The sequence below is a fragment of the Leptosomus discolor genome, chromosome 12 (assembly GCF_034619465.1).
Source record: "Leptosomus discolor isolate bLepDis1 chromosome 12, bLepDis1.hap2, whole genome shotgun sequence".
NCBI classification, from domain to species: domain Eukaryota; kingdom Metazoa; phylum Chordata; class Aves; order Leptosomiformes; family Leptosomidae; genus Leptosomus; species Leptosomus discolor.
In genome coordinates, this window is record NC_141402.1 from 13,496,844 (window position 1) to 13,520,222 (window position 23,379).

Genomic DNA, 23,379 nt, shown 5'->3' on the forward strand with positions numbered 1-23,379 from the left:
TGTTTGCTATGTGGAAAGGCAAACACATCATGTGCTTTCCGATGAACTGGGTCAGGGAGGGAGGGATGCAACCTGATGGATACAATCTGAAACTAGCTCCCCCTCCCTCCCCGCCCCTGGGCTGTGAAGTCTGGAGGGAGCTGGCCCTTGCACCAAAGAGCAGTTGGAGCTGAGCAGGGCACAGGTTGGCTCCTTCCCTGGGGGTGTGGGGGTTTGGCAGAGCTACAGAACCCAGTCTGAGCTAAAGGATCCCTCCCTCATCTGAAGTGGACCCCCTTAACTGAGGGGGAAGCATCAGAAAGGTGAATTAAAAATACAGCAGCCAATAGACAAGACGCTGTTTCTGCGGATTCTGCCAAGTCTCTCGAAGACAAATTGTTCCGTGCAGCAAGGATGGAAACAAGGTCATTCATGAAAGAGTAGTTGATGTCTGGCTGGTGGCAGTCCTCCACGGGGCTGATGTGGCTGTCTCCTGCAAAGGGAGCAAGCAGCAGCCCACGGCTGGCTCCGAAGAGCTCCAAGGGTCTGGGAGATGGTGAACCAGCCTCGACCCTTCCACATTTTGTATGTAAACTACTCATTGCCTTTTTCTTTCTTCATCCAAATGTCTTCTAATGTAATTAGAAAGTTGCTCTTCCAAAAGCCTTTTGGCTGGGAAGGCAAAAAGCAGCCTCTAATTCATTTATAAGATGTTCTCGGAGCCATGTAATTGCTCTGCACCGGCTGGATGGAGGGGGGAGTTCCCGAGGGGCCATGTCTCAGTATTCCCAGAGAAGCTAGAGAGAAATAAAGGGAGAGCTGATGCTGGAGGTGGAGGACTGAGATGTGGGGAGGAAGGGAAGATGAGAATGAGGATTTTAATCTGCTGGGGTTTCTGGCCCCAGAGAGATGTTGCAAGTGATGGAGCTGGTGGGGGAAGGAAGGGAGAGCACCGGGGGAGAAATCTGGGTGGTGCCACTGGCACGTTGTTGTTCTCACTCTCCAGGTTCATGGTAAGTCCTCTCAATTAAACCCTTACTGGAATAATGTGTGGAAGAACTTTCACATTGCTATCAGTGCTGGGTTTTTCATCTACCATAATTTTATCTTTTTTTCTTGACTTTGAGCTTGATTTGAGCTCCAGGGAGGTAGTGGAGTCACCATCCCTGGAGGTGTTCAAAAAACAAGTAGACGTGGCACTTCGGGACATGGTTTGGTGGGCGTGGTGGGGTTGGGTTGACGGTTGGACTTGATGATCTTAGAGGTCTCTTCCAACCTTATTGATCTATGATTTGGGTAAAATGTTGACTATGTGACACTGTTTGTTTGGGGGGGAAAGTTGTTGGAGGAGATGCAAAATGCAGGGTCTGGTTCTAGTGAGAAGCAACCTGAAATGCCTGTGTATCCTCACCTCTTTTCCTCCCAATTTGTGCTGTATCTGCAGGGGCTAAACCACCCACCCCGGCTGGGTTTGGGCTTGATCGTGCCGTGCTTTGGTCCATGGCATCTCACCTTGCGTGCTTCTCCCCGTCTTCACTACTTGTAACCCGCTGGTCACATCAGCACTTGGTCAGACTTTCCTCTCATCCCCTTTAGGGTCTTCTGTTATCCCCTTTCAGCTCCTGGCAAGGCAGCGAGTGATCTCATCACCTATACGGCCAGGCAGCTGCCAAAAAAATAAAAGAAAAGGTGAGATTGGACATATATAATTTAAAGTTTTTTGGTAGGAGCTGTACCAGGGTTTTCCCCAGTGTCTGATGCAGAGCCTGAAACAAGGCAGTCCCAAAAAAGTAGTGAAATGCCAACAGCAGTCTTGTTCCTGGAGCAAAGCCCCCAGGCAGGGCATTGTCCTGCCCCGAGCAGAGAAACACAGCAGGCAGCAGATGGACAAGAACCAGCACAAGGCGGTTTATTGGCACATTCACATTCATTTCCAGGATTTGAAGTAAGACATTTTCCTTTCTTGCTGCATATGGAGGAAGTCAGTTGAGTGATTTTCCCCTGCTGCATAACTTCGTGTTGGAAGAGGGACAGTTTCATGGAAAAACTTGTAAGGACAATAATTCTTGACTGGTGCTTATTCATCATCTTTTGCAATTCCAAGTCTAAGCCGTGGATTCATCTTTGATGAGCCCATTTGGCCTTCAAATGCTTTACAGGCACTTTTTTTCTTCCTTTTTAATTTTTTTTTTTTAATGTGAACAAGATCCTTTGGTCCAGCTGTCACAACAGGCAAGCACTGTTTACATCAGGGTTTATTTTTTTGGACCAGATTTGTTCAAATAAAGAGACAACACGTGTAACTTCCAGCTCTGCAAGCCTAGGGAAGAAGACAAAAGTCAAGCCACCTCCTGCGTCGTTGCTGTTATTGTTTAGACACTTCAGGGTCAGTTCCTGGCCTTGATTATATTTCTGTTGTCCTTTTGTCTGACTAGGATGGTGCTGATTTAAGGAAGGTGGCTTGGCCGTGTAGCTGCCACCTTGCTAACAGAGTAAAGTCCAGTTCCTTTTCCAGAGCAGGTTGCTCTCCATCCTGGTTACTTGCTTCTTTATGGACTATTCGTGTGAGTTTTCCCCTCTTTGAAACTATAGCCGAGTTTTAAATGCAGGGGATTGAATCCCATGAGTAAGGAGAAGCTTTTCTGGCACACGGTCCTGCTGAAAACGAGGAATGTATGTAAATTCAATGTTTTTCTCTCTTCTCCCCCCCCCCCCCCCCAAGGGGAATTTGGGCAGAATAGGCTAATGGTTCTGCAGGAAGCTGGGTGCTTTTTTGGTTAACTTCTTCAAATGGCCAGAGTGTTATTAGAGGGCTCCTGACAAAGAATCACATTATTATCCATCTAATTTCTTTTAGGTAACCGGCATTATTAAGTATGTCCAGACGGTGTTTCCAAATGGATATTTTTCTCCCCATGCTGTTACTGATGATATTTTTCTCTTTATCCTTAGGGATTTTTGTGTTTTGCTCTGGCCTTCTGTGGATTGGTCCTAGCTGTCTGCTGGAGATACACGCACAGCACGGAGGTAAGCGTCGGCTGCTAGGAAATACCACCAGCATCTTGTCAGATAGCGATTTTTTTTATAGCAACTATTTCTCGCATAAAAGGGACATCTGTTGGTAATTAAGCCATCCATGCCGAGGTCTATCAGATGCATGCTCTGTCGCATCCGTCCTTTGCAAAAACGGGGCCGCCTTCATCAGCTGCCTCTCCGGTGGGGTCATCTGAAGGGAGAAGCCATGGAAACCCTCACACAGGGCCAATGCTTTGTTCCAAAGGCAAAACAAAATGCAAGTCTCATTTTAAATAGCTTTGGGATTTCTTTTGCAGGGGATGTTTTGTTTTGTTTTAAATGAGATGCTTGACTTTTCAAAAGTAATTTCCAGCCAGCTCTAATTCCTGCTAACGTCGATTGGGAGCCTCTATTCAAAGGCGGTGGCAGTCTGTGACTGTCCAGGTTGTCTCTGGCAATGACCAGGAGATTCGTCCAGGCAATGTGTTTATTAACTGGCAGCAGTGGTACAGCAAAAACACCAGTGTGAAAAATGGTGGTTTGGGTCACTGTCACGCTGGACCAGAAAGAAAAGATTGTGTGAGGTCAAATTTGCAAGAAAGTTGGGTTTTGAATTGTTAACCCAGAGTTTGCTGGTGCTATGGGTCCAGTCTTATTCAACATATTCATCAGTGACCTGGATGAAGGGACAGAGCACACCCTTAGCGAGTTTGCTGGTGACATAAAGCTGGGAGGAGTGGCTGACACACCCGAGGGCTGTGCTGCCGTTCAGTGAGACCTGGACAGGCTGGAGAGCTGGGCAGAGAGGAACCTAATGAGGTTCAACAAGGGCAAGTGTAGGGTCCTGCACTTGGGGAGGAATAACTTTGTGCACCAGTAGAGGCTGGGGGTCGACCTGCTGGAGAGCAGCTCTGCAGAAAAGGACCTGGGAGTTCTGGTGGACAGAAAGTTAACCATGAGCCAGCCATGTGCCCTTGTGGCCAAGAAGGCCAATGGTATCCTGGGGTGCATTAAGAAGAGTGTGGCCAGCAGGTTGAGGGAGGTTCTCCAATCCCTCTACTCTGCCCTGGTGAGGCCACACCTGGAGTGCTGTGTCCAGTTCTGGGCCCTCCAGTTCAAGAGGAACAGGGAACTACTGGAGGGAGTCCAACAGAGGGCTACAAAGATGATGAGGGGACTGGAGCACCTCTCCTGTGAGGAAAGGCTGAGAGACCTGGGGCTCTTTAGCCTGGAGAAGAGATGACTGAGAGGGGACCTTATCAATGCTTATAAATATCTAAAGGGTGGGTGTCAAGAGGGTGGGACCAGGCTCTTCTCAGTGGTGCCCAGTGACAGGACAAGGGGCACCGGGCACAAACTGGAGCAGAGGAAGTTCCGCCTCAACATGAGGAAAAACTTCTTTACATTGAGGGTGACAGAGCCCTGGAACAGGCTGCCCAGGGAGGTTGTGGAGTCTCCTTCCCTGCAGATGTTCAAAACCCGCCTGGATGCGATCCTGTGTGACCTGCTCTGGGTGGCCCTGCTTTAGCAGGGGGTTGGACTAGATGCTCTCCAGAGATCCCTTCCAACCCCCACCGTTCTGTGATTCTGTGATACTGTGGTAGATGGGTGGTGTTGGAGACACAAGGTTGTGGGGAAGTCAAGTCGTGGCATGCCGAGTTGCTAAGGGACAGCCCTGCGCATCGCAGTGGGTGCGCTTACCCCAGGGCTGGGATGCCCCTGGGGCTGGGGTAGCAGGCTGCTAGGGAAAGCAGAAATTGAACTTAGTATTTAGTAGCCTAAAGAAGTTTAGGCTTTTTTTTAGCCCTTTCCTAATCTGATATAATTTGCTTTTTGTATATTTACATCCCTTCCCATTCAGAGGAATTTTTTGCATCCTTGCACTAAAAAAGGGTACTTTTAAGAGATTTAGGAGTGCAAAAAAATCGTGACTTCTTTTTTTTTGGAAAACAGAAGACTGGTATTTGAGGCAAGTATCCAAATTATCTAACAGTAATTCAGGTAAGTGTTTGGGACTTTGATAGACATTCCATGCAGTGGGTCAGTCCCTGCCTCCATTTTGCTCCTACCCAGCCCCAGGCACATGCCACAACCTGCAATGTCTGGCCAGCAATGAGGATACAAGTGACGTGAAACATCATCCCAGTGGATTAGGGTCCTGTTGATGCTGCCAGCTCATCTCTGTAGGGTTACAGATGTTGTGGGGGATCGAAGACCAGTGTGTCAGAAGACTGGCCATGAGATTACATTCCATGCTGGAGGAGCACAATTCTATCAAAACCCTAGAGACTCAATCCATGCTAGGACTGTGACAGTCGCACTTCTTGGGGACAAGGAGCCCTGTCCCATAATGGTTCCATGTCCTGTGCAAAAATTAAAATCCAGTCCTTCTGAAAGCAGAAGTTTAAAGAGCAACCCAAGGTTAAGGTGACAAGTAAGGTCCTGTTCTCTAGAAGGTTTGTCCAGAGCTGAGCAGTGGCCACAGTAGCTGAAAATCCTTTGAAATACGCAGATGGCTATGCTGGATCAGACCAAAGGTACCTGCTGTCAGACAGGCACACCCGCCGTTGGTCAAGGTAGGAGCACAAAAACTCAGCGAGCACAAAGGAATGTTTTTTCAGATGCCAACAGCCTGTGGCTCGGGTGCCTGCTGGAGCCTTTGCTTTTAATGTTCTCAGTGGATTTTTCCTCCATGAATTTGTCCAGCTGCTTTGGAAACGTTAGGGTGAATGCTGATGGCACAGCAGCATCTTTTGTCTCTACGCTTACCTGCCTGAAGGGGATTCAATCAGAACGCAGACATCCATAAAAAGGAGTCTTTCCATGGCCTCTGTATATATTTTCCCTGGTTTCAGGCAAAACTATCAATATTTATTATATTCACACTAACAATTTAGCATGGAAATAATTTTGTTTTCATGACTGACATAGAAGGGAGGCCTTGAGCACACTTTCCTCCTTCTTCTGCAGAAGTTTGTAATGAGAGATTGAAACAAAAGCTGTGTTAGTAAAGGAGAAATTGCACCAGAAACTGTGTCTGGTTGGTCTTGTAAAATTGCATTATCCGAATAGACTATTTAGTTATGCTTTTTAATCCACAAACATGGAGTAGCACCTAAAAAGGCTGCAAGAAAACATTGTATATTAGGTTAATATAGAGGTGTGTCATTAAAAATAAAATTTTGCTGAAAATATTTAAAGAATAATTACTTTCTCTGTACATCAGTCACTACATCTGTTTTTACTCCAAAGTATTTTCCTGATTTTTGCTTTGAGTGCCCTGCCCATAAATGCACCCATGGTTAGCTTTAGTAGTTGGTTGGGTTTCTTTAAGCAAAACAGCTTCTACTGGGCAAAATGAGAGGTTTTTGTAAAATGTTTACTTTCTAGGTAAAGAAAACCAGCAGTGTTAAAATACCATTAGAGATCGTCTTGGGTTTCTCTGCTTGTTAAAATGCAAAGAAAAACAAGGAAATTAGTATAAATGCAAGTCAGGAGATGGGGGGTCCCTCCTGCACCAAACCACGGCAGATGCTCTCAGTGCTTTACTCCTTTTGATCAAAAAAAAAAAAAAAAAAAAAATCTAAATTTCCCTCATAAAGCAGACCCCTCTTACAGAAAATCATCTGAAACACTAAAGCCCAATATTCCGTTGAAAAAAATTTTTGGTGGTTATTTTCAAGAGGCAGTAGATAGAAATATCATTTGAGCATGATGAAAGCAAGATGCCCCTTTTGCCTTTGTGACTGACTCAGAGTCTTGTTTACAGAACTTCTCACAGAGAAGCTACACCAGACAGGAAAAAAGAGCTACTTGTAAATATTTAATATTCTCAGACCTGGGCACTGTAAACAAAGTGTGAATCTTCTCATTTCCCATTCTTTTCTGCTTTTGTGACCTTCTGTAGCTCCTGAATGAATTCTTTCAGACAGATGCCACATTTTAAGTTCAAGTTATTTGCATTCCAGATAGACTTAGTGTCACCATAGTCCTTATTCTTAAAATAACATATACCAGACATGCAGAAATCATGAATCTGAGATTTATTGTGCTTTATGCTGAAAGGTTGATTTCTCTGTTCAGCATCATCCTTATTCCTGCTCTATTGACCCATCCATGTGGCCAGTGAATGGATTCTGTGAGGTTCAGGCCTCCTCCATATTGTCTTCTCAGGCTGCTTTGCATCCATCTGTCTGCACTGAAGTTCTTTTGGTGAGGAACTAATTACCTACCCATTCCCAAAGTATGTTTGTCTGGTAGGTTCTGCAAAGAAATGGTGTACAAAATGGGCAAGAATAAGTAAGTCAGAGTAACATCGTAGATCCTCTGCCTGCCTTGCCAGCATGTATAATGCAGCCTTTCTGTTAGGGTCTACCCCCAGTTTACCAAGAAACACTTTGCCTCTTAGCCGATAGCACCAACAGAAAAGGTGCTGCTGTCACTTGGAGAGGTGTCAAAACTTCTCTGGGCAGTTTGGCTCCTTGGAGGAAAATCTGAAATGCAAATATTTGTTATCTGGAGGTTGTTGAATTACCTTTTCTTCTGATAGCCATAGTGCTGAGCCATCCATGTCTCAGTATTTCCACGTCTAACCTAGCACAGACAAGGGAATCCACAAGGGTGAGGAGCATGTTTGGTTGTCTTCCCTAGGGGCCATCTGCTCAAAATGTGGTCTTAGTGGGACATGTGGTCTTGGCAGGGAAGTGTCACAAATGTGCCTGAGAAACAACAGTAGTGGTGCAATCCAAGTGAATGAGAGGCCGACGTACAATGGAGGGCAGTGAGGATGACCTCTGTGTGAGCACCACAGCTGTGGTGACCACAGAAATGATGAGGTTTTTGGATGGTTTTCAGCAACATTAGGAAGTCCTGGTTCCTGAAGCCAAAGAGCTGAGGTATAAGAGGCTGTTGGTACCCTTACTAACCAACACAAAAATAGGTTTGAGGTTTTGTTCTGTGCCCTGCTGTGAAAGAGGCTAGAGGAGTTTCGATGTCACATCATCTTCTGCTGTTCCTCTTCTCTGCAGCAGCTTGGAAGATCCTTCCAGGAGCCCTGCAACACCGGCCCCATAAGCCGGCCAGGATGGCAGGGTGAATCATCGAAAATAAAATTGCTGCAACATGAAAGGAGTTTTGCAACAGAACAAGCTTTTTAATTACAGACATTCAATAACAGGTAAACATTAGCTTAAAACCGATTAAATCATGATTTCCCAACTCAGGGCAAAATTTGAAACTGCAAATAGTTGCCCATCCTTCTGACGCAAGGGCCTGATTTACCATGTCCTTTGGATGAAGAGGTCACTTGGATTTGCACTGGCTACAATGATACGGCAATCTCTTAATTACCAAATGATTTCTCAGGTTGCTGGGTGATTTCAAAAGGAGGTTTCACCAGTGGCTTTTGGCTCTGCACATGTAAAAAGGCATTGGCCTCTTTGCGTTGCAGTGCTTGGAGAATAAAGATGAGGATTTAGCTTTTTATGAGCAGGGAACACAAGCCACCCATGCACACTCCAGTTCTGCAGTCTTGCTCTGCTTGAAACTTTCTGCCAGGGAACCTGTTTGCTCTCTCATTCCGGGGTGGGGAAATAAGAGTCTTTTATGCTTTGTTAGTGAGCAGGGTGGTATCTTTAGAGATGATGATTTTCTAACAGGGCCTGGAGTGCGAAGCTGGGATTATCAGTTGCAGCTGTTGAATAACAAATGTTGCTACACCTGGGGCCCGTTCTTGAAAAGAGCAGCTTCCCTGCTCCCTTCCCTGTGTATGGGATCAGTGCTGGTCTGTCTGTGGGTCTTCCTCCCAACCAGGATCTTTCTGAAGCCAGACGCAGCATTGCCTGGGTCTCCAGGAGGCAAATCCTGTCTTTGCGTGCACAGAAGCAGCACGTGCATCTCTTGTTTCTGCAGCTGTGCAAGGAGTGGCCCAACACTTCTCAGGTAACTTCTGAAGTGGGTTTGTAGAGGCCCTTGTAGCGGCAAAGCCAGTCTGTGTTTTTTCCAGAGCATGTTTGTGTCTGTCACTGTTGCTGCTGGTGCAAGTTGGGGTGAAGTCTTACAGGGTCTGGTCCATCTCATCTGAAGGCAATGCTTAAATGCGGGCTTAAGCCCTAGAGGTTTTAATGGGACTTAAACACAAGCTGAAGGTGTATTCAGGTGCCTTCTGAAATGAGACCTGAAGCATACAGGTAGTTTCCTTTTGGTTTTTTATTTGATGGGGCTGGGTCAGGATTGTAGCCACTCACAGGGGTCTTTCAAGAACATTTTCAAGAAAGCAGGGATTTGGCTGTGAAAACACTGTGAATAATCTGATGTCCTCCTTGCTCTTGCTGTTATTCTGCCAGGCACAATCACTTTAGGGTAAGCACTGAGCTTTTCCCACTCTCTTAAATCCATGGGAAAAACAAAAAAGGGGGGAAAACCCTCCCCCTTCCTTAGTGTTTTTAAATATCGTGGCTCTTTCCTAGTGTTTATGTTCCCATCACACAACAATGGCCCACTCCCCCCAGCAAGACACTGCTTGCCTTTGTCTGAGGACCACACAGGCATTTGCACTCATGGATTTTATAATTTATGGCTGCCCTGACGCTGAACCCGCGTGGCCCCATTTCTGCCGCTTTCTGTGGCAGAGCGTTAGCTGGAGATCCCGTCTCCAGCAGCATCAGCCATGGTACTTGAGGCCGCTCAGATGGTCGCCATCACCGTGGCACATCCAACCTTCACACGGCTGCAGGATGCTCACTGCAGTGGGGCAGCCACCGCCAGCTCAGAGGTGACAGTGCTGCCCTGGGGCTGGCTCTATTGCTGATAGAGCTTTTTTTAAGCTAAAACTGTTTTTAATGCTTTCAGTTGGGAAGCAGTCTTGCCTGGCACTGGTTTCAAGTACTACAGGTGAGAGAGCAGGGATGACAGATAACTTGAGCACAACGTTAGGGGTTCATAAGTTGCTGGGTTGTGTGTCTTGGATGATGGGAGCACAAAGGGTTGGTGTGGGACCTTGGAAGCCTGTTGGTTTTGCAATTCTGTTATAAAATGGTCTGCAATTCTTAAAGTTTGTTTTAAAAAAAACCACAAACCAAACAATAAGCAAATGAAAAAAAGTCAGCCCCAAAACCCAAGAGGACCTTGCTACACTGAGGCTGGTGTCACTCGCAAGGGGTGTGGCCCCAGGTCTGGGGAATTTAGGGGAAAATTGTTGGTGTTGATTAACTCCCTGCCTGGGTTTTCTGTGCTTCCTTGTAAAGCATCTGGTGCTCTGCCACAGTCACAAAGCGATGCTACTGGCCCCACCTGAGTAGCGCAGAGGTGGCCTTGGGGGTTTATGACTTGGTTGAGTAGGAGGCTCTGCCCTGCCCAATCCTGGCTGCTGGCTGAGCAGGATGTGTAGTGCCCATACAGCTGGACCTTTGCTGTTGTTTTGGGATGTGGAGATGGGAAATGAGGAGGAGGTGAGTAGTATAACAGCTCAGCACTTCCTCCTGTTTTAAATGTCTTGTGCAAGGACCCGATGGAAACACTGGGATCAGAGAGAAACAGCTTTGTAAGGCTTCGCTTTTCGTGAATCTTTTGTTCCATGATGTTTTTTGTGCTCTCTTCTGCCATGTATTCCTTCAGTGATGGACCAAAAGATAGTCAGAGCTTGCCTGGTCCTCTTGTGATATCAGAAAGTGGGGGTAAGTGTGCTTTTTTTCCAAGAGAGATAAAGTATAGATAGATATTGGAAAGAAAAGGTGAAAACCATTTAGCTAAAAGCCTCATCTGGATCTCCTCGCATCAGCAGTCTCCAGTGACCGTCAGCAGTCAGAGGGGGAGCAGCACCCTCTTATCTTGTGCAGCTTTCCACTGGGGGCCTCAAAGGCCGCTCTGGTTTGCAGTGCTGGCCAGATTTCTGCAGCTGGCATTGATGGGCTTGAGGGAGGCTGGAGAGGAGGGGAGCAGACATGCCCTGAAGGGAATGTAAAGCTGCAGCAAGCTGTGATGGCTGTGTTGGATACAGCAATGACAGCCTGGTCAAACACGGGGTGGGGGGAGCCTGTCTTACCATGTGCTCGATCTGCATGAGGGGAGTTGCTCTGCAACCTGGCTGAAACACCCAGAGCAGTTTTCCCTCCTCTGTTTCGTTGCAGTTGCATCGTTGCTTTATCCAAACCCAAGCAGTTGCCTCTGCCTGCGCTGCACCCCCCCACCCCCCCCCCCCGGCTTAGTACACGCTGTGAACGTGTGCTTTTCTGCACACCAGGGAGGAAAGGGAAGACAAAGATCACAAAATGCCAATGTGGATTTTTTTTTTCTTACTGGAACAAGGAAGGATTTCAAGTGAGTTAACCACTTTATTCCAGTTTCACATTTTAACTGACCAACTTGCCATTTATAGCTGAGCGGGGGGCTCTGTGGTAGCTGCTGCTGAAGGGTATTTGGGTGATGCTAGTGAGTACATCCTCCTTGGCGATGCTGAGAGAAGATGAAGTGCTGAGGCTGCAGTGCATGTGCTCTGGTGCCTCGAAGGCATGAAGAGCCACAGGAGAGGAGGGTCATCCTTCTGCTTGCCATGCTTCTCTTCCTCCCCCTGCCATGTCAAGGGCATTCCCGTTACACAGAAAGGAGAAAAGTGGGCTTGTCTTTGAGACAATCCTGAGGGGTTTTTGGCTAATGGTTACTGCAAAAATGGTTCATTGAGTAAGTCTCAGACTGTTGGTACAAGTCTACGTCATTGTTCCAATGTACATCTAAGTGCCTCGCTCGGGTTGCCTAGACATGGGTGTTCATTGGCAGTAGGAGGGGGATTCATTGACACCTCTGGCTTGCAAAGGGATCAGGATCTGAGGGCTAACCTCCTTGTCCAATCTTTCTCTTCCAAATCCAGTTACAGGCAAAAGTTATCCTTGATAAATAACCTAAGTCAAGAATGTCAGTTTTCCTCTTGGAGGAGGTAAGACTGAAATTTGCTTTGGTTTCTAATAGCCGAGGGGAAGAACACTAATGGCTTAGAGTAAAGGCCTTCCTGTAGTCATAAATTCTGCTTCTTGGGGGATAAAGGATTTAGAGGATGATAAACAATCTCAAAATTCCTTATTTCTTTTACTTTAAGTGAAAAATGCTACTCTATTGAGTCATCTAGAGTCAGCCGCATCAGTCTCAGTCGTGATTTTCCATTTGTTGTATCCATCGATAACATCCCTAAATGAATGTTTCATTAAAGAATGTAGACAGAAATGGGAGGCAGTAATTATTTGACTAATTTAGAGCTGGAACACTTCACCCAGCTTCTTCCAGGAAAAGAATTGCTGTAAGGTGTGACCTCCATATCACTTAACCTGGAGATTTTTCTGAAGCCAAAGCCCAGCTGATGCTTTGTCATGTGCTTGGTGTTTTTTATTGATGAGCATCGCAGGCACAGTCTCCTTCCAAGGGAGAGCTTCATCCAGAAATACTCCTCCAGCAGTGGGTCACAGCATGTCAGTAGGAACAGGAAAATCCACTTTGCCATAATGATGCTTATGGGGGGGAGTGCAAGACCTTTCGGAGAGAAGCCCGGACAGACTTTCTTTGCTCCAGCTGTATTGGACCGTCATATGCTAACTACTGGCTGAGTTAAGGGATGGGGCACAGCTGTGGCTTCCTTAAAGCGTATTATTAATGGTATCCGCGTAACCACTCAAACTCAGAAGGCATCCTGTTGCTTAACCATGAGAGAAAGCACCCTGATTATTTTTAATATCTTTTTTCCTCCAACACCTGGTGTAAGAAACAGGAAAAGAAAATTCTTTGGAGACAATGGACTCAAAGCTGCCTGTCAGTGGACTGTGCAATGGGAGTCTTTTGAGGATGGCAACTGAGTACAACACAGTGCTGCAGTCTCCCTCTTAGCTCTGCTATGTTCCAGGTCAAAGGAAGATGTGGGGATGAGCTTGGGTCTGCTGGATAAAATAATGTTGCAAATAAGAATAGGTCATGAAACCACCTGGTGACTGTCTCATGCTTTCAGGTTTTATTTTTTACAGCATTAGGCATGCATGAGTTAGCATGACATTTTGGGCTGGATAGATGCTGCCATGCGTGACGTGCTTCAGAGCTTGGCTGCAGCTCTGAGTATAAACATAACCCCATCCCGGGCAGAGAAGTTGCTAAGATGATGGCTTGTTAGTGCAATCTTTTGCTCTCATGTGTCTCCTCTTATTAAACCAGACCCCTTGTATGCTCTGTGGCACACTCCTGCACAGAAGGAAACAGCCAGGGATAAATACTGAGATGTAGTACTTTATACCTACCTCTGAAATGTTTAAATGAGGAAGCTCTCTACAGTAATCTTTGAAAACAGGCTGCCACATTCTATGAAGATGGCAATTTTCCCCTGCAAAATCACATGATCCTGGCAAAAATCAGAAAGATGATACGGAGGAACTACAGTCAGTTAACTCTTTAAAAAAACATGGTTTTGTAGTTTGATATTCTGTTACTAGGATCTGAAGAGTGTATTTGGATAATAGCTGGATATAAATGCTAGATATAATTAATAGATAGAAATGCTGAGAACGACTAATCAGCAAATTGTATTCTTAGGCTTGCCCAGACACACATTCTAAAAGGAAATCATTACTACAAAACATTTTCCATTTAATCTCTTGTGCTTTCACTTCTTGGAGGCTGCTTGACAAAATGAAAAAAAAAAATCAGAAAATAACTGAGAAACCAGCTCACAAGCAAGCTCAGAAACAGGGTGCAGTTGGAATCTTAAGTAGTCGTTATGTACCTGGAGATTAGCCTCATCATCATCACCACGGTCGCTGTAGTCAAGCTGGCTGTGAATCAGTGACTGCTCGTGGTTTCTTCCCTTATTGTTTCCAACAGTTGGAATAATTTTCTGCTGTAGCTTTGTTATGAGCATCTTGTTCCTTCAGTTCTTTCCTATCCACTCCTATCCTCCAAACAGCCTTAGTCTCAATGTGTAATGTCATTGAATGGTACCTAAAATAATGAGGAAGGTGCGAAGGTGCAAACGTGCACCACTGTGCCAGGCAGGGCCTCTCTCCCGATCAAATCAATCCTCTCCTGGTTTCATGGAGTTGGCGGGAGCTCACCAGCCTGGCAGCTGCTGCAGGCAGCTACAGGCAGCACTCAGCAGCTGCCAACACCTGGGCAGCTCACCTGCCCTCCTCCCAGTGCAGCACGACCACTGGAGAAGCTGCTGAGGAGGACATCAGCCTCAGCTGGGCCCTGAGGTTTGTTATCAGCACGAAACACTGATGAGCATTGACTTTTCCACACAGCAAATTGGTTCTGGTGGCGTGGTGAGAGCCTGCTTCGCTGCTGGGGAGCCTGTGTTTGTCTCTGAAGATGAAACATCACTGGTCAAAGTCTCACCTTACCTTGGCTTAAGTTGAAAAGTAAGCAGCCAGATCCAGCCCAAAACTCACTGCCGCCAAAGAAGCGTCTTTGCTGGTTTTTGTGAGGTTTTGGGGAATGTGCCTAGCCAAGGCAGGGGGCTTAAAACTACCTGTCCCAATGTTTCCTGTCCCAGAGTTCAGCAGACCTTTAGAAGCAGTTAAACTTCTGGATTGCTTTCAACCTTTGAATCCTTGCTTGGACATAGCAACTTGCTTGAACACATTTTAAATTTTTAAGTCATCCGAATTTAGGCCTTTCGGAGGAAAATGTCCTGAGCCTGGTGATGAATACGAAAAGGCAAGAATTACACATGCAGAACCATTACCTTACTGAGACTCGTGTGTTGCCACAATACAAAATAGTTTTTATTCTTGTGTCTTAGACTAGGGTTGGGACATTCAAAAGGCAATAATCTCTTGGGTTAAGAAGCCAGCTGCTCTGTTCTTCCTTACTTCCTCAGCAACACAAGGCCACGAGAGCAGTTAAAAAGGGTTTTTTTTTTTCATTGTTTTTAATCCAATTCTTCAGTGGAAGTGGACACTCTTTTTTTTATTGAATCAGTTTATTTCATTGCTGCTGCTGGAAAGCTATTTTATGGCCAACAAGAAGGTAGAAAATCTTGGATGTTCTCCTTTTCATTAGGGTTTAAGGTTTGCTCAGGTGAAGGATGGTGCACAGCTCAGAAGAGATCTTGTCTTGCTGCTGCGCCCATCCTGCTCAATGCGCTCCGATACGTGGGGGTGACAAAATGAGCATCCTCCCTCCTCACCTGGGTGGGACAGTTCAGCATCACACACCTTGCTGCGGAGGCTTTATTCCTTGACTCAGAATATCTGTGCCCTGTCCGTCATCAGACCTCTCTTGTCAAAGCTGGGTTGCTCCTGCCTCATCTACTGACTGCTCCAAGACGGGTGGTGGAGCATCTTGGGACAGCTTTGCTGCAGATAAACTCAGAGAAGCCCCCAAGCCCCTCCATGTTGACAGCCATGGAAAATCTTCCAACGTGAGCCTTTAAACGCTATTCCTGGTGGGACAAAGCCAAGTTGGATACAAGTAACCTTCCCAACCTCCCTCTCTCCCCTCCCTGGTTATCAGCCTCTGTTAGTTGCTTGCATTTTGGACAGCCAGGCTGGGTACAGAAATAACGGTAACGGTGGCTGTATTCACCTTGAATGACCCTGGTTTTACCCCCAGGTGTATGGCATTGAGGTGTTTTTCCCCTAGAGTAATTTCCAAGCACATCCCCTTAAGAGTGAGCTGTAAAGCCTCACTGGGAGACGGCTTTGCTCCCGGAGCATCGCCACATGGCCACCCGCTCCGTCTGTCTCGCTGATTGATTTTTCCCTCCTGAAAGCCAAGCGCTGCCTGCAGGCCTGCTCGGATCAATGCTGGTGAGGAAGCGAGGGAAAACAAAAGGAAGAAATAAGGCTTTGACTCCAGGCGCTGAAGGCAATTGTCGTATTTTTCCCCTTTGAAACCTGAGCAGGAGTTGCCTGGGATCTGTCAGGCTGTGAGTTCTGACACATTTGGTAAATATTTAGGGTCTGATTCACCACTGAATCATTCTGTTATTTTTTTGGCTCTATTTGGAAGAACTCCTCTGTCACTGGGATAATACCAGCCATCTGAGGTCCTTTTACATTTTTATTTTAGCATCTCAGCCATGTGTGCCTGTCCTCACAGTCACCTGTCGGGATGGGTGTCATCCCTGCCTGACAGAGGCACCTGGAGACACATTGGTCTTGGGCACCAGTGTTCTTCTCTGACCCTAAATCCAAAACTGGCTAAGAGCTCCAGCCATCAACGTGTGAGACCCTGGTGTGATGCCAAAGTGTCCATGCATAGCAGAAGGTGGTACATGTGCAGCATTGCAGCCCCTCTCGCGGGACTGGCCATGCTGTAGGTGCCCCTTGCTGCATGGTGGTCGTTTAATAGCTGCACTAGTTGTCTTGCTATACCTGGGACACCTTCTGGGGGGAATGTGAGAGGAGCATATTTCTCTCCAGAGATGACTGCAGTCAGTGTTTTCTGTGCACAGATCTCTGCTTTCATCGCAGGTAGAAGACAGCGTGATGGATGTGTACGATTTTGTGTACGAGGAGGTGAGGAGGAATGCCTCCAGCTTCAGGAGGCACGAGCTGACTGCCATCCATGAAGCAGTAAGTTATCTTTCAGCCTTAGCAGAAAACCTTCCCCTGGGGTATCTTCCTGGTGGTTTCAGCAGGGTGGGGCTGATGCCTGTGCTCTGCCTTGTGGATGCTGCAATGCTGTTTTCCCTCAGGAGCCAAGTCCTCCAGCCTGCTGTGAAGTCTGCTCCTCCCTTCCTACTCTTCCTTTCCCAGGTTTGACAAACCAGACTATTAACAGGAGGAAAGGGCCACCTACCTGAGTGTCACTCTGGTGCGAGACCTTAAAAGCTTTTGCACTGTAGCTGATATATATATATAGTCTGTCTCAGCAGGCCCTCTGCTGTGCTCTCTATCTGTGGCATGAGAAAGTGGACATCCACCTCTCTGGTGTCCCCAGTGGGGGGGGAAGAGTTCCACATTGTCCAGCAGAAGTGTCTGGACTTGGTTATTTGGGTTTACCCTTGAGCCTACAGCTGAGGAGTACTGGAGGCTGTGGCCTGTTTCAGTGCTGGAGGGTGCTAGCAAGCTCTGCAGAAGCTCCACAACCCACCACCCAGGATGCTGTTGGCACAGGGGGCTTCTCTGTGGCTCAGTATGTGGGCAAGGGTGGCTGCCCAGAGCACAGGGAGGACACTTGCCCTCAAAGCTACAGGAGATACGTGAGTATTTCTTCCATGGTGAGAAACTCCCAAGTCCCCACTGAGAAAAGGAGATGCTATCTCCTCGCGCAGCAGGGCCTGTTTGGGTAGAGAGTTCATGGCACGCAGCAAGGCTGGGCAGGAAGGTCAGCTCTGCTTGCCTATTTCCAGACACCTCCTGTGCAACTCCCTTTATCCTTCTGTGTTTTCTTAAATCATTGTAACAAATATTTTCCAAAGCTGCTTTCATCCATGCTTCTCCAAATGCAGAAAAAAGGGCAAAAGTTTCTCGTTGCAACAGCGGTGGTGGCTCTCAGCCATGACCAGGTGTGGCGGTGCTTGCTCTGCAGGGTTGTGGAGCAGCAGACCCAGAGTCTCCTTTGGCAAAGAGAACCAGGCACAATACCCAGCTTCTTTGGTTGCTTATTTTAGCCACTTTAACTGATGGAGAAACAGTCCTACTCCTGGGTTGGTTTGAGTTGGTTGGTTGGTTTGTGTTTTTTTTTAACTTCTGCTAGAACTGCAAGCTGGCGAGTTCACCCTGCCTATAGGAAACATGATGGGTGTTGCTGGGGACAGCCCCCACCCGTAACAGGCCGTGGAAACCTGAGTCTGTGCATCCCACAGTTTTCCAGAGCGGCCGCTGAGAGAGCTGGTGTGACCATGGAGGGAGGGCTTGGCCCCTGACCCTTTGGGGCCAGATCCATCCATCTCCTCTGAATTTAACCTCCATTGCTGCAGCGGTCGATTGCATACCTATGTGCTTCACTCCTTGCAGCCCTGGTTGCTTCACCCTGGCTGTGAGAGCAGTGAGGAAGGGTGGCCCATCGCTGGCACGTCCTGCCGCAGCAGCTGGTGGCGAGGGGAGAGCCCCAGTGGGCGGCTGGCAGACCTCTCCCTCTCTTCCAGTTCCTGTGCTGCGGGAAGCACTCTCCTTTTGGGGACACCACCAGTGTTGAGCAAAAGACATGCCCGCCCGGCCAGGTGCACGATGCGGGACAGGTAAGGGGATGGTTTCTTCCACCCCACCGTGGGGTTGTGCCACTACTCGCTAACTGGTAAAACCTCACTGGTAGACACCAGCGATAATGGTTAAGTATTAATGAGAATTGTGGCTTTCTCATGGTTTGAGGGTGCTACGAGTTGGGGTTTGTTTTGTTGAGGTTTTGCTGTTTCAATAAGGAGGCGTGTCACCTGCTGGAGGAGCCCTGCTGGATCAGCAGGTCTCAGAGCTGCAGATGTGTTTCCTTTGCAGCTCTTGAAAGCCTTCAAAATGCTTCTGTTTGCAGTCTGCCGCTTCCCTCCAGCTTCCTCCTCATCTCCTGTGTACACAGAACGTGAGAGGTATCACTGGCACGTATCTGAGCTCAAAAAAATTGTTGGACTTTTCCATGTGACACTAGTTTCTGAGGCTTAAAAGATGTCCCACTAACAGAAAACGTGGGATTTGCTGTAATTCCTTTTTCCCGGGGCGTTCAATAGGAGTTAAAATGAGAAACTCATGAAGCAGGATGATGATGCCTGGCAGGAGCTTCTTTCTTCCTTTTTGCAGTATCTCAGTGAGAAGCCACCACTATTAGACTGCCTCTGCACTGAAGCTGCAATGTAGACTTTATACTCCCCGAGCAAATCTATTGTATGATTATTTTTCTTCCACTGGCGTAGCCAAATCAGCTGAAGTAGCTAGAGCATCAGCATGTATGTAGTCCCTAGGAAAAACAAAGCCGTGTTGCTACAGCTATACGAAAACATCGTCAGGCAAAGACGTCAAGCACTAACAGGAGGCTGTGATGCACAGGCACGCGTCAGCCCGCGGGGCAGCGTTTCAAAGCACCGGCTCCAGGAACGTCACGTCTTGCAGCAGGGTTGAACTTGGCTCAAAGAGCAGGAAGGGAGAGCAGAGCTAAACCGGGCACCATAGGGGTGACTCTGTTCCCCCCTGGCTAATGGTTTGTGTTGCCTCCGGTGGCGAGCCAGGCGAGGTGGGTGGGAGGGTGCGTTTTGCAACCCAGGGGATCACGGCTTGGTAGCTGCAGTACATTCGCTCTCTGGCTTTGAGCATTCTTACTTCACTCTGCAAATTGCTTCACCGAGGGCACGCTCTTGCACTTTTGAAATGGCTCTCTTGGCTAACACCTCCTGCATTTCCATGGGGCCCCTGGCATGCTTAAGGCTAATGTATATTAACGCTTGTGACAGCTTGCAAAACTGAGCAGTTCATTAAGTTCATTAGTATCTTTGGGGGATGTATTTAGCATTATGGTGTGCTCTGCTTTTCCATCCTTTCATTTCCCCCTTTCCATTTGCCAGTGGGTGGAAAGAAAAAAGCTCTTGCATGACCACACTTACCTGTGCGCACGCACATCCCCCACAGTCTGAAATGCATCTTAATGAGAAAATCATAGGTGTATTTGTAGTAATAGAAAATATACTGCGGGTGTTTGTCTTTCCAAGTTGCAGCGAGCAGCAGAAAAAAAGGAGAGCTGCCCATGGAGCAGCCCAGCCGTGCAATGCTGCGTCCTCCCCCTTGCCTCTGTTGCTGTTTGGGGTCATGGTAGTGCTGTTGGGGGGACGAAGTCCCCCACCAAGCTGCTGCTGTGCTGCAAGGGGTGTCTCTCTCCTCCCAGGACTGCCTGCGAGAGATCCAGGACTTCCTGAAGAAGCACATGGACTTTGTCTCCACGCTCCTGGGTGTCACCATCGGCTTCTCGGTAGCTACGTCTGTTCCTTCACATTTTGGCCGAGAGAGGCAGGATCCAGCAAGGGAGGCGTATCCTAAATTAGCCCCCAGAAACTAGGATTTCTGATTATTTTGGAGACCAGCAGCCTAGAAGAAAGCAGTAGCAGACCCCACCACGGAAATCAAGAAAGGGCCAGGACCTGTCTTGGCCAGGCTGATGGCCACAGAGGTTTTCCTGCAGGAACAGACTTGCTGCACGGTTTTTCTGCCCAAGCTAGGCACGGCAGCTGGGGGCGGGGAGCAGCAGGAGCAGGCTGTGGCAGCTTTTGTTTCATCTGGCCGGGCTTGCCTGCATGGCTTCTCCTGCAAGTGAGGCCGTGTCACCTAGCACAGGCCTTGAGGATCAGGTGGGAAGCCAGCAGCATTTGTGGAAAAGGAGATGCAGTAAAAGCTCCATATTTTGGGAAACTTGCTGCCTCTCCTTGCCCGGCTTTCACTGGCTGCCTCCCAGCTCAGCCTGGGAAGTCATTTTGTGCAGCCAGAGCTAGAAGGTCTTGAAAGCTACTGAGCACCAGCAGTGGAGCTGGAAAGCTGTGCAGAAAGGGGAGGTTTAATCCCATTAATAATTGCTAACAAACCCAGTAAGGTGCACCTCGAGCAGTGGGTGGGCAAAGCATGGGCTTGTAAAGAGCAGGCTGCAAAGGAGAGGAGCAAAGTGTGTTTCATGTGCTCCAAGGAGCCATCTTGAAAGGAGGATCTTGCAGAGGAGGGCTGTGATCATCTTGGAGGATGACTTGGGTAGAAAGGGTCCGTACTGAATTTGAGGATCTTGCTTGGGGGAGGACAAAAGAATAAATGAGGTTCTGCAAGAGGAGTGTGCCCTTCAGTGGTGAGGGGGCTTGGTCGCTGCATGGGGATGGTCCCTTTGGAGCTGGAGAGTGCTGCTAATTAAGATTAAAACAAGCCTGCTCGTATGCCCACCTGCAGCTTGGCAGAAGTGTATCACTGCAATTACCTCTATACGAGAGCCCAGCACATGTGGGTGAGGCATGCCAGAAAAAGAGTACATGCAAGGAGACTTGTTTTTTCACCATGAAGAGAGGTTTGGTCTGCTGTGATACCTCCATGCTGCTCCCCAGCTGGGGTGACCTTTCCTGACTGAGTATGTATTTGGAGATTGTTTTACTACCTGTGTCTGCCTTGGCATAATTGTGGGTTAGAAGACTCCTCCCCATCTAAACAAAATCCAGAGGAACAAACACTTTTCTATTTTATACTGCTAGTATTAAATTAGGAAAACCATCAGGCATTGCTGTGGGGGTATAAATGTAAAGTCATGTGTGAATATTTGGTGTTGCTTTCTAATTTTTCTCAGGTATAGGAGGAATTTCACTGCAGCTATGTTCAGACAAAAGCGGAAGTGTTTTTATTATATATCTCTCTTTTCACAGCTTGATGCTATAGCCAGATAAGGCGGCTGTCTTTGAAGTGTGTGCGAGAGGAAATCTTGCTGCACAGTTCAGTATTGTGATGGCAGGATGCAAAGGAAGCAGACGACGTGGGCTATAGCTGCTATGATGTTGCTGGCCGACAATGCACACACATCCCCAGATCAAGCTGCCAGCAAAGACACTCACATGTTAAGGCAGAATTTCAGGAAAGAGCATGTTGTTGCAGCCCTCACTACCCTTCTCACAGCAGCCTTGCCTTTGATATGTTGCCTGTGTAAATCCTGATATACCTGTGATATACCAGGCAGAGTATCACAGAACAGAGGAAGTATACTGTCCTCTGCATTCAAACCTCTGCACGTGCATGGGGTAGGGATTGGGTTTTGTTAGGGTTTCTTTGTTTTGTTTTCTTAGGTTTTTTACTCCAAACAATACATGAGGCTTGGGTTTTTTTTTTCCTCCCTATGTTATCTTTACAAAAGGCTATTACGGGGGAGAGAGATGTCTGTTTGCATAGAGGAATGTTTTGCGGCAGGAATTTGGAATCTGAGTTTCCTGATTTCATCTCATTTCTTGGTATTTTTAGGACTGGGTTTGAGCCGTACTGTGTTAATACCAATCAGATGCTCTGTGTTTTGGGTTTTGTTTTTTTTTTTTTCCTGTGTTGGAATTGGTGTTCACCACTTTACTGAAAAACAGCGCTCTTAAGAAAAATGTGACCTCCTGACAGATAAATTCAGAAATGCCAAGTGGACTAGCAGGCATTTGCTTCTTTGCACAGATGGAGCATCATAATCAGTTCAGCATTTAATTGTGTCCCCACCTCATTTATTTCCTTTTAGGTTTATGGGATGATCCTGACTTCATTCCTCTGGTTCTCCATCCACTTCAGCAGCAGCCTGGACCGGAAAGGCAAATACATCCTGCGAGAGAGGTAGAAACTCGTTGCCCGGCCATCCCTACCAGCTAGAGCCCGCTCTTGGTGCAGGAAGATGTCTGAAGGCACCCACAAAACCCCCTGGGAAGGCGTTGCGTGGGGGCAGGCAGTGGGACGTGTGTCATGCATTCCGCCTTCCTGCGCTACGAGCTGTCGTGCATTTCTGAGCTGGTCAGAGCAGATGATGCTCTGCGGAGGAGCAGTCCCACACCTTTGCCAAAACCGCGCAAGGACCGAGATGCACATCTGGTCTTGGACACGCAGATCGCCTCACCAGGGGATGTGTGGGCTGTAGCTCCACAAGCAGGACACACAGCCCCTTAGGACAAAAATGGAGAGAAAAGCCCAGAAAAAATCACAGCATTAAACCAAATTTCTCTGGTGCTGTCATCTGAGCTGTTCCCTCTACCCCCAAAGATGCAGTGTTTCTGGGAAGATGGCTTTGGATCGCAGCCCAGGACTGATCTTGTGCTGTCAGCAAATAGATGGACACAAAGGGTGTCATTGCTGATGGGAAATGTGCTCTCCTAGCCTGGACGCTTGTAATGATTGACTTTGGGCACGTTTTTGATCATGCTCAAGTGTGTAGGCATCCAACAACTGTCAGCTGTTTTTCCTGTGTTTTCAAATATTGCCAGATTTACAGAGCTTTTGACAGAGATCGGGGGGGGGGGGGGGGGGGGGGGTGGCGAACACCACAAAACAGAAAGCAGGGCATGAGCTTTGAAGCAGATGACCAAGATAAAGACATATCCCTCTTATTCCTCTGTGCTAATGCAATACACCATTATTTTTTAATTCTTAGGATTTAGTCAACCTCCTGGAGCTTGATGCCACACTGATTTCACAGGGGCTTGTTCAACTTCCAGCCTTAGCACTGTGTTTATCTAGCTTCGCTAACCCACTGTGCCGTTGTGCACTACAAAAGCACTTTGATATTACACATACACGCAGGACTGAAGTTCAAATCTATAAGAGAACAGGACTGATCTCTAGCCAGGTCAAACAATACAGTGTCCCAACTCCACGTCCTCTTTACATCACCTTATTGATAATAAAGAGAAATTTTAAAAGCCTCAATCAGCTGAAGAATTCTGCTCTCACTCTAGCTCAAACAGTGGCTCCCTGGTGTGCTTTGCCCTTGTTGCAAGGAGGCAGAGCTGCT

General features: G+C 47.4%; 1 protein-coding gene across 1 annotated transcript in view; it reads left to right on the forward strand.

Annotated features, from left to right (window-relative positions):
* The window catches only part of TSPAN32 (tetraspanin 32), a 30,612-nt gene extending 7,720 nt beyond the window's left edge, over positions 1-22,892 (forward strand). The window contains exons 4-8 of the mRNA XM_086472211.1: positions 2,932-3,006; positions 16,437-16,538; positions 18,056-18,148; positions 19,774-19,857; positions 22,120-22,892. Of these exons, the coding sequence (XP_086328337.1) occupies positions 2,932-3,006; positions 16,437-16,538; positions 18,056-18,148; positions 19,774-19,857; positions 22,120-22,215 (450 nt within the window). The 3' untranslated portion in view covers positions 22,216-22,892. The remainder of the gene's footprint in view (positions 1-2,931; positions 3,007-16,436; positions 16,539-18,055; positions 18,149-19,773; positions 19,858-22,119) is intronic.
* Positions 22,893-23,379: the final 487 nt, after the last annotated feature.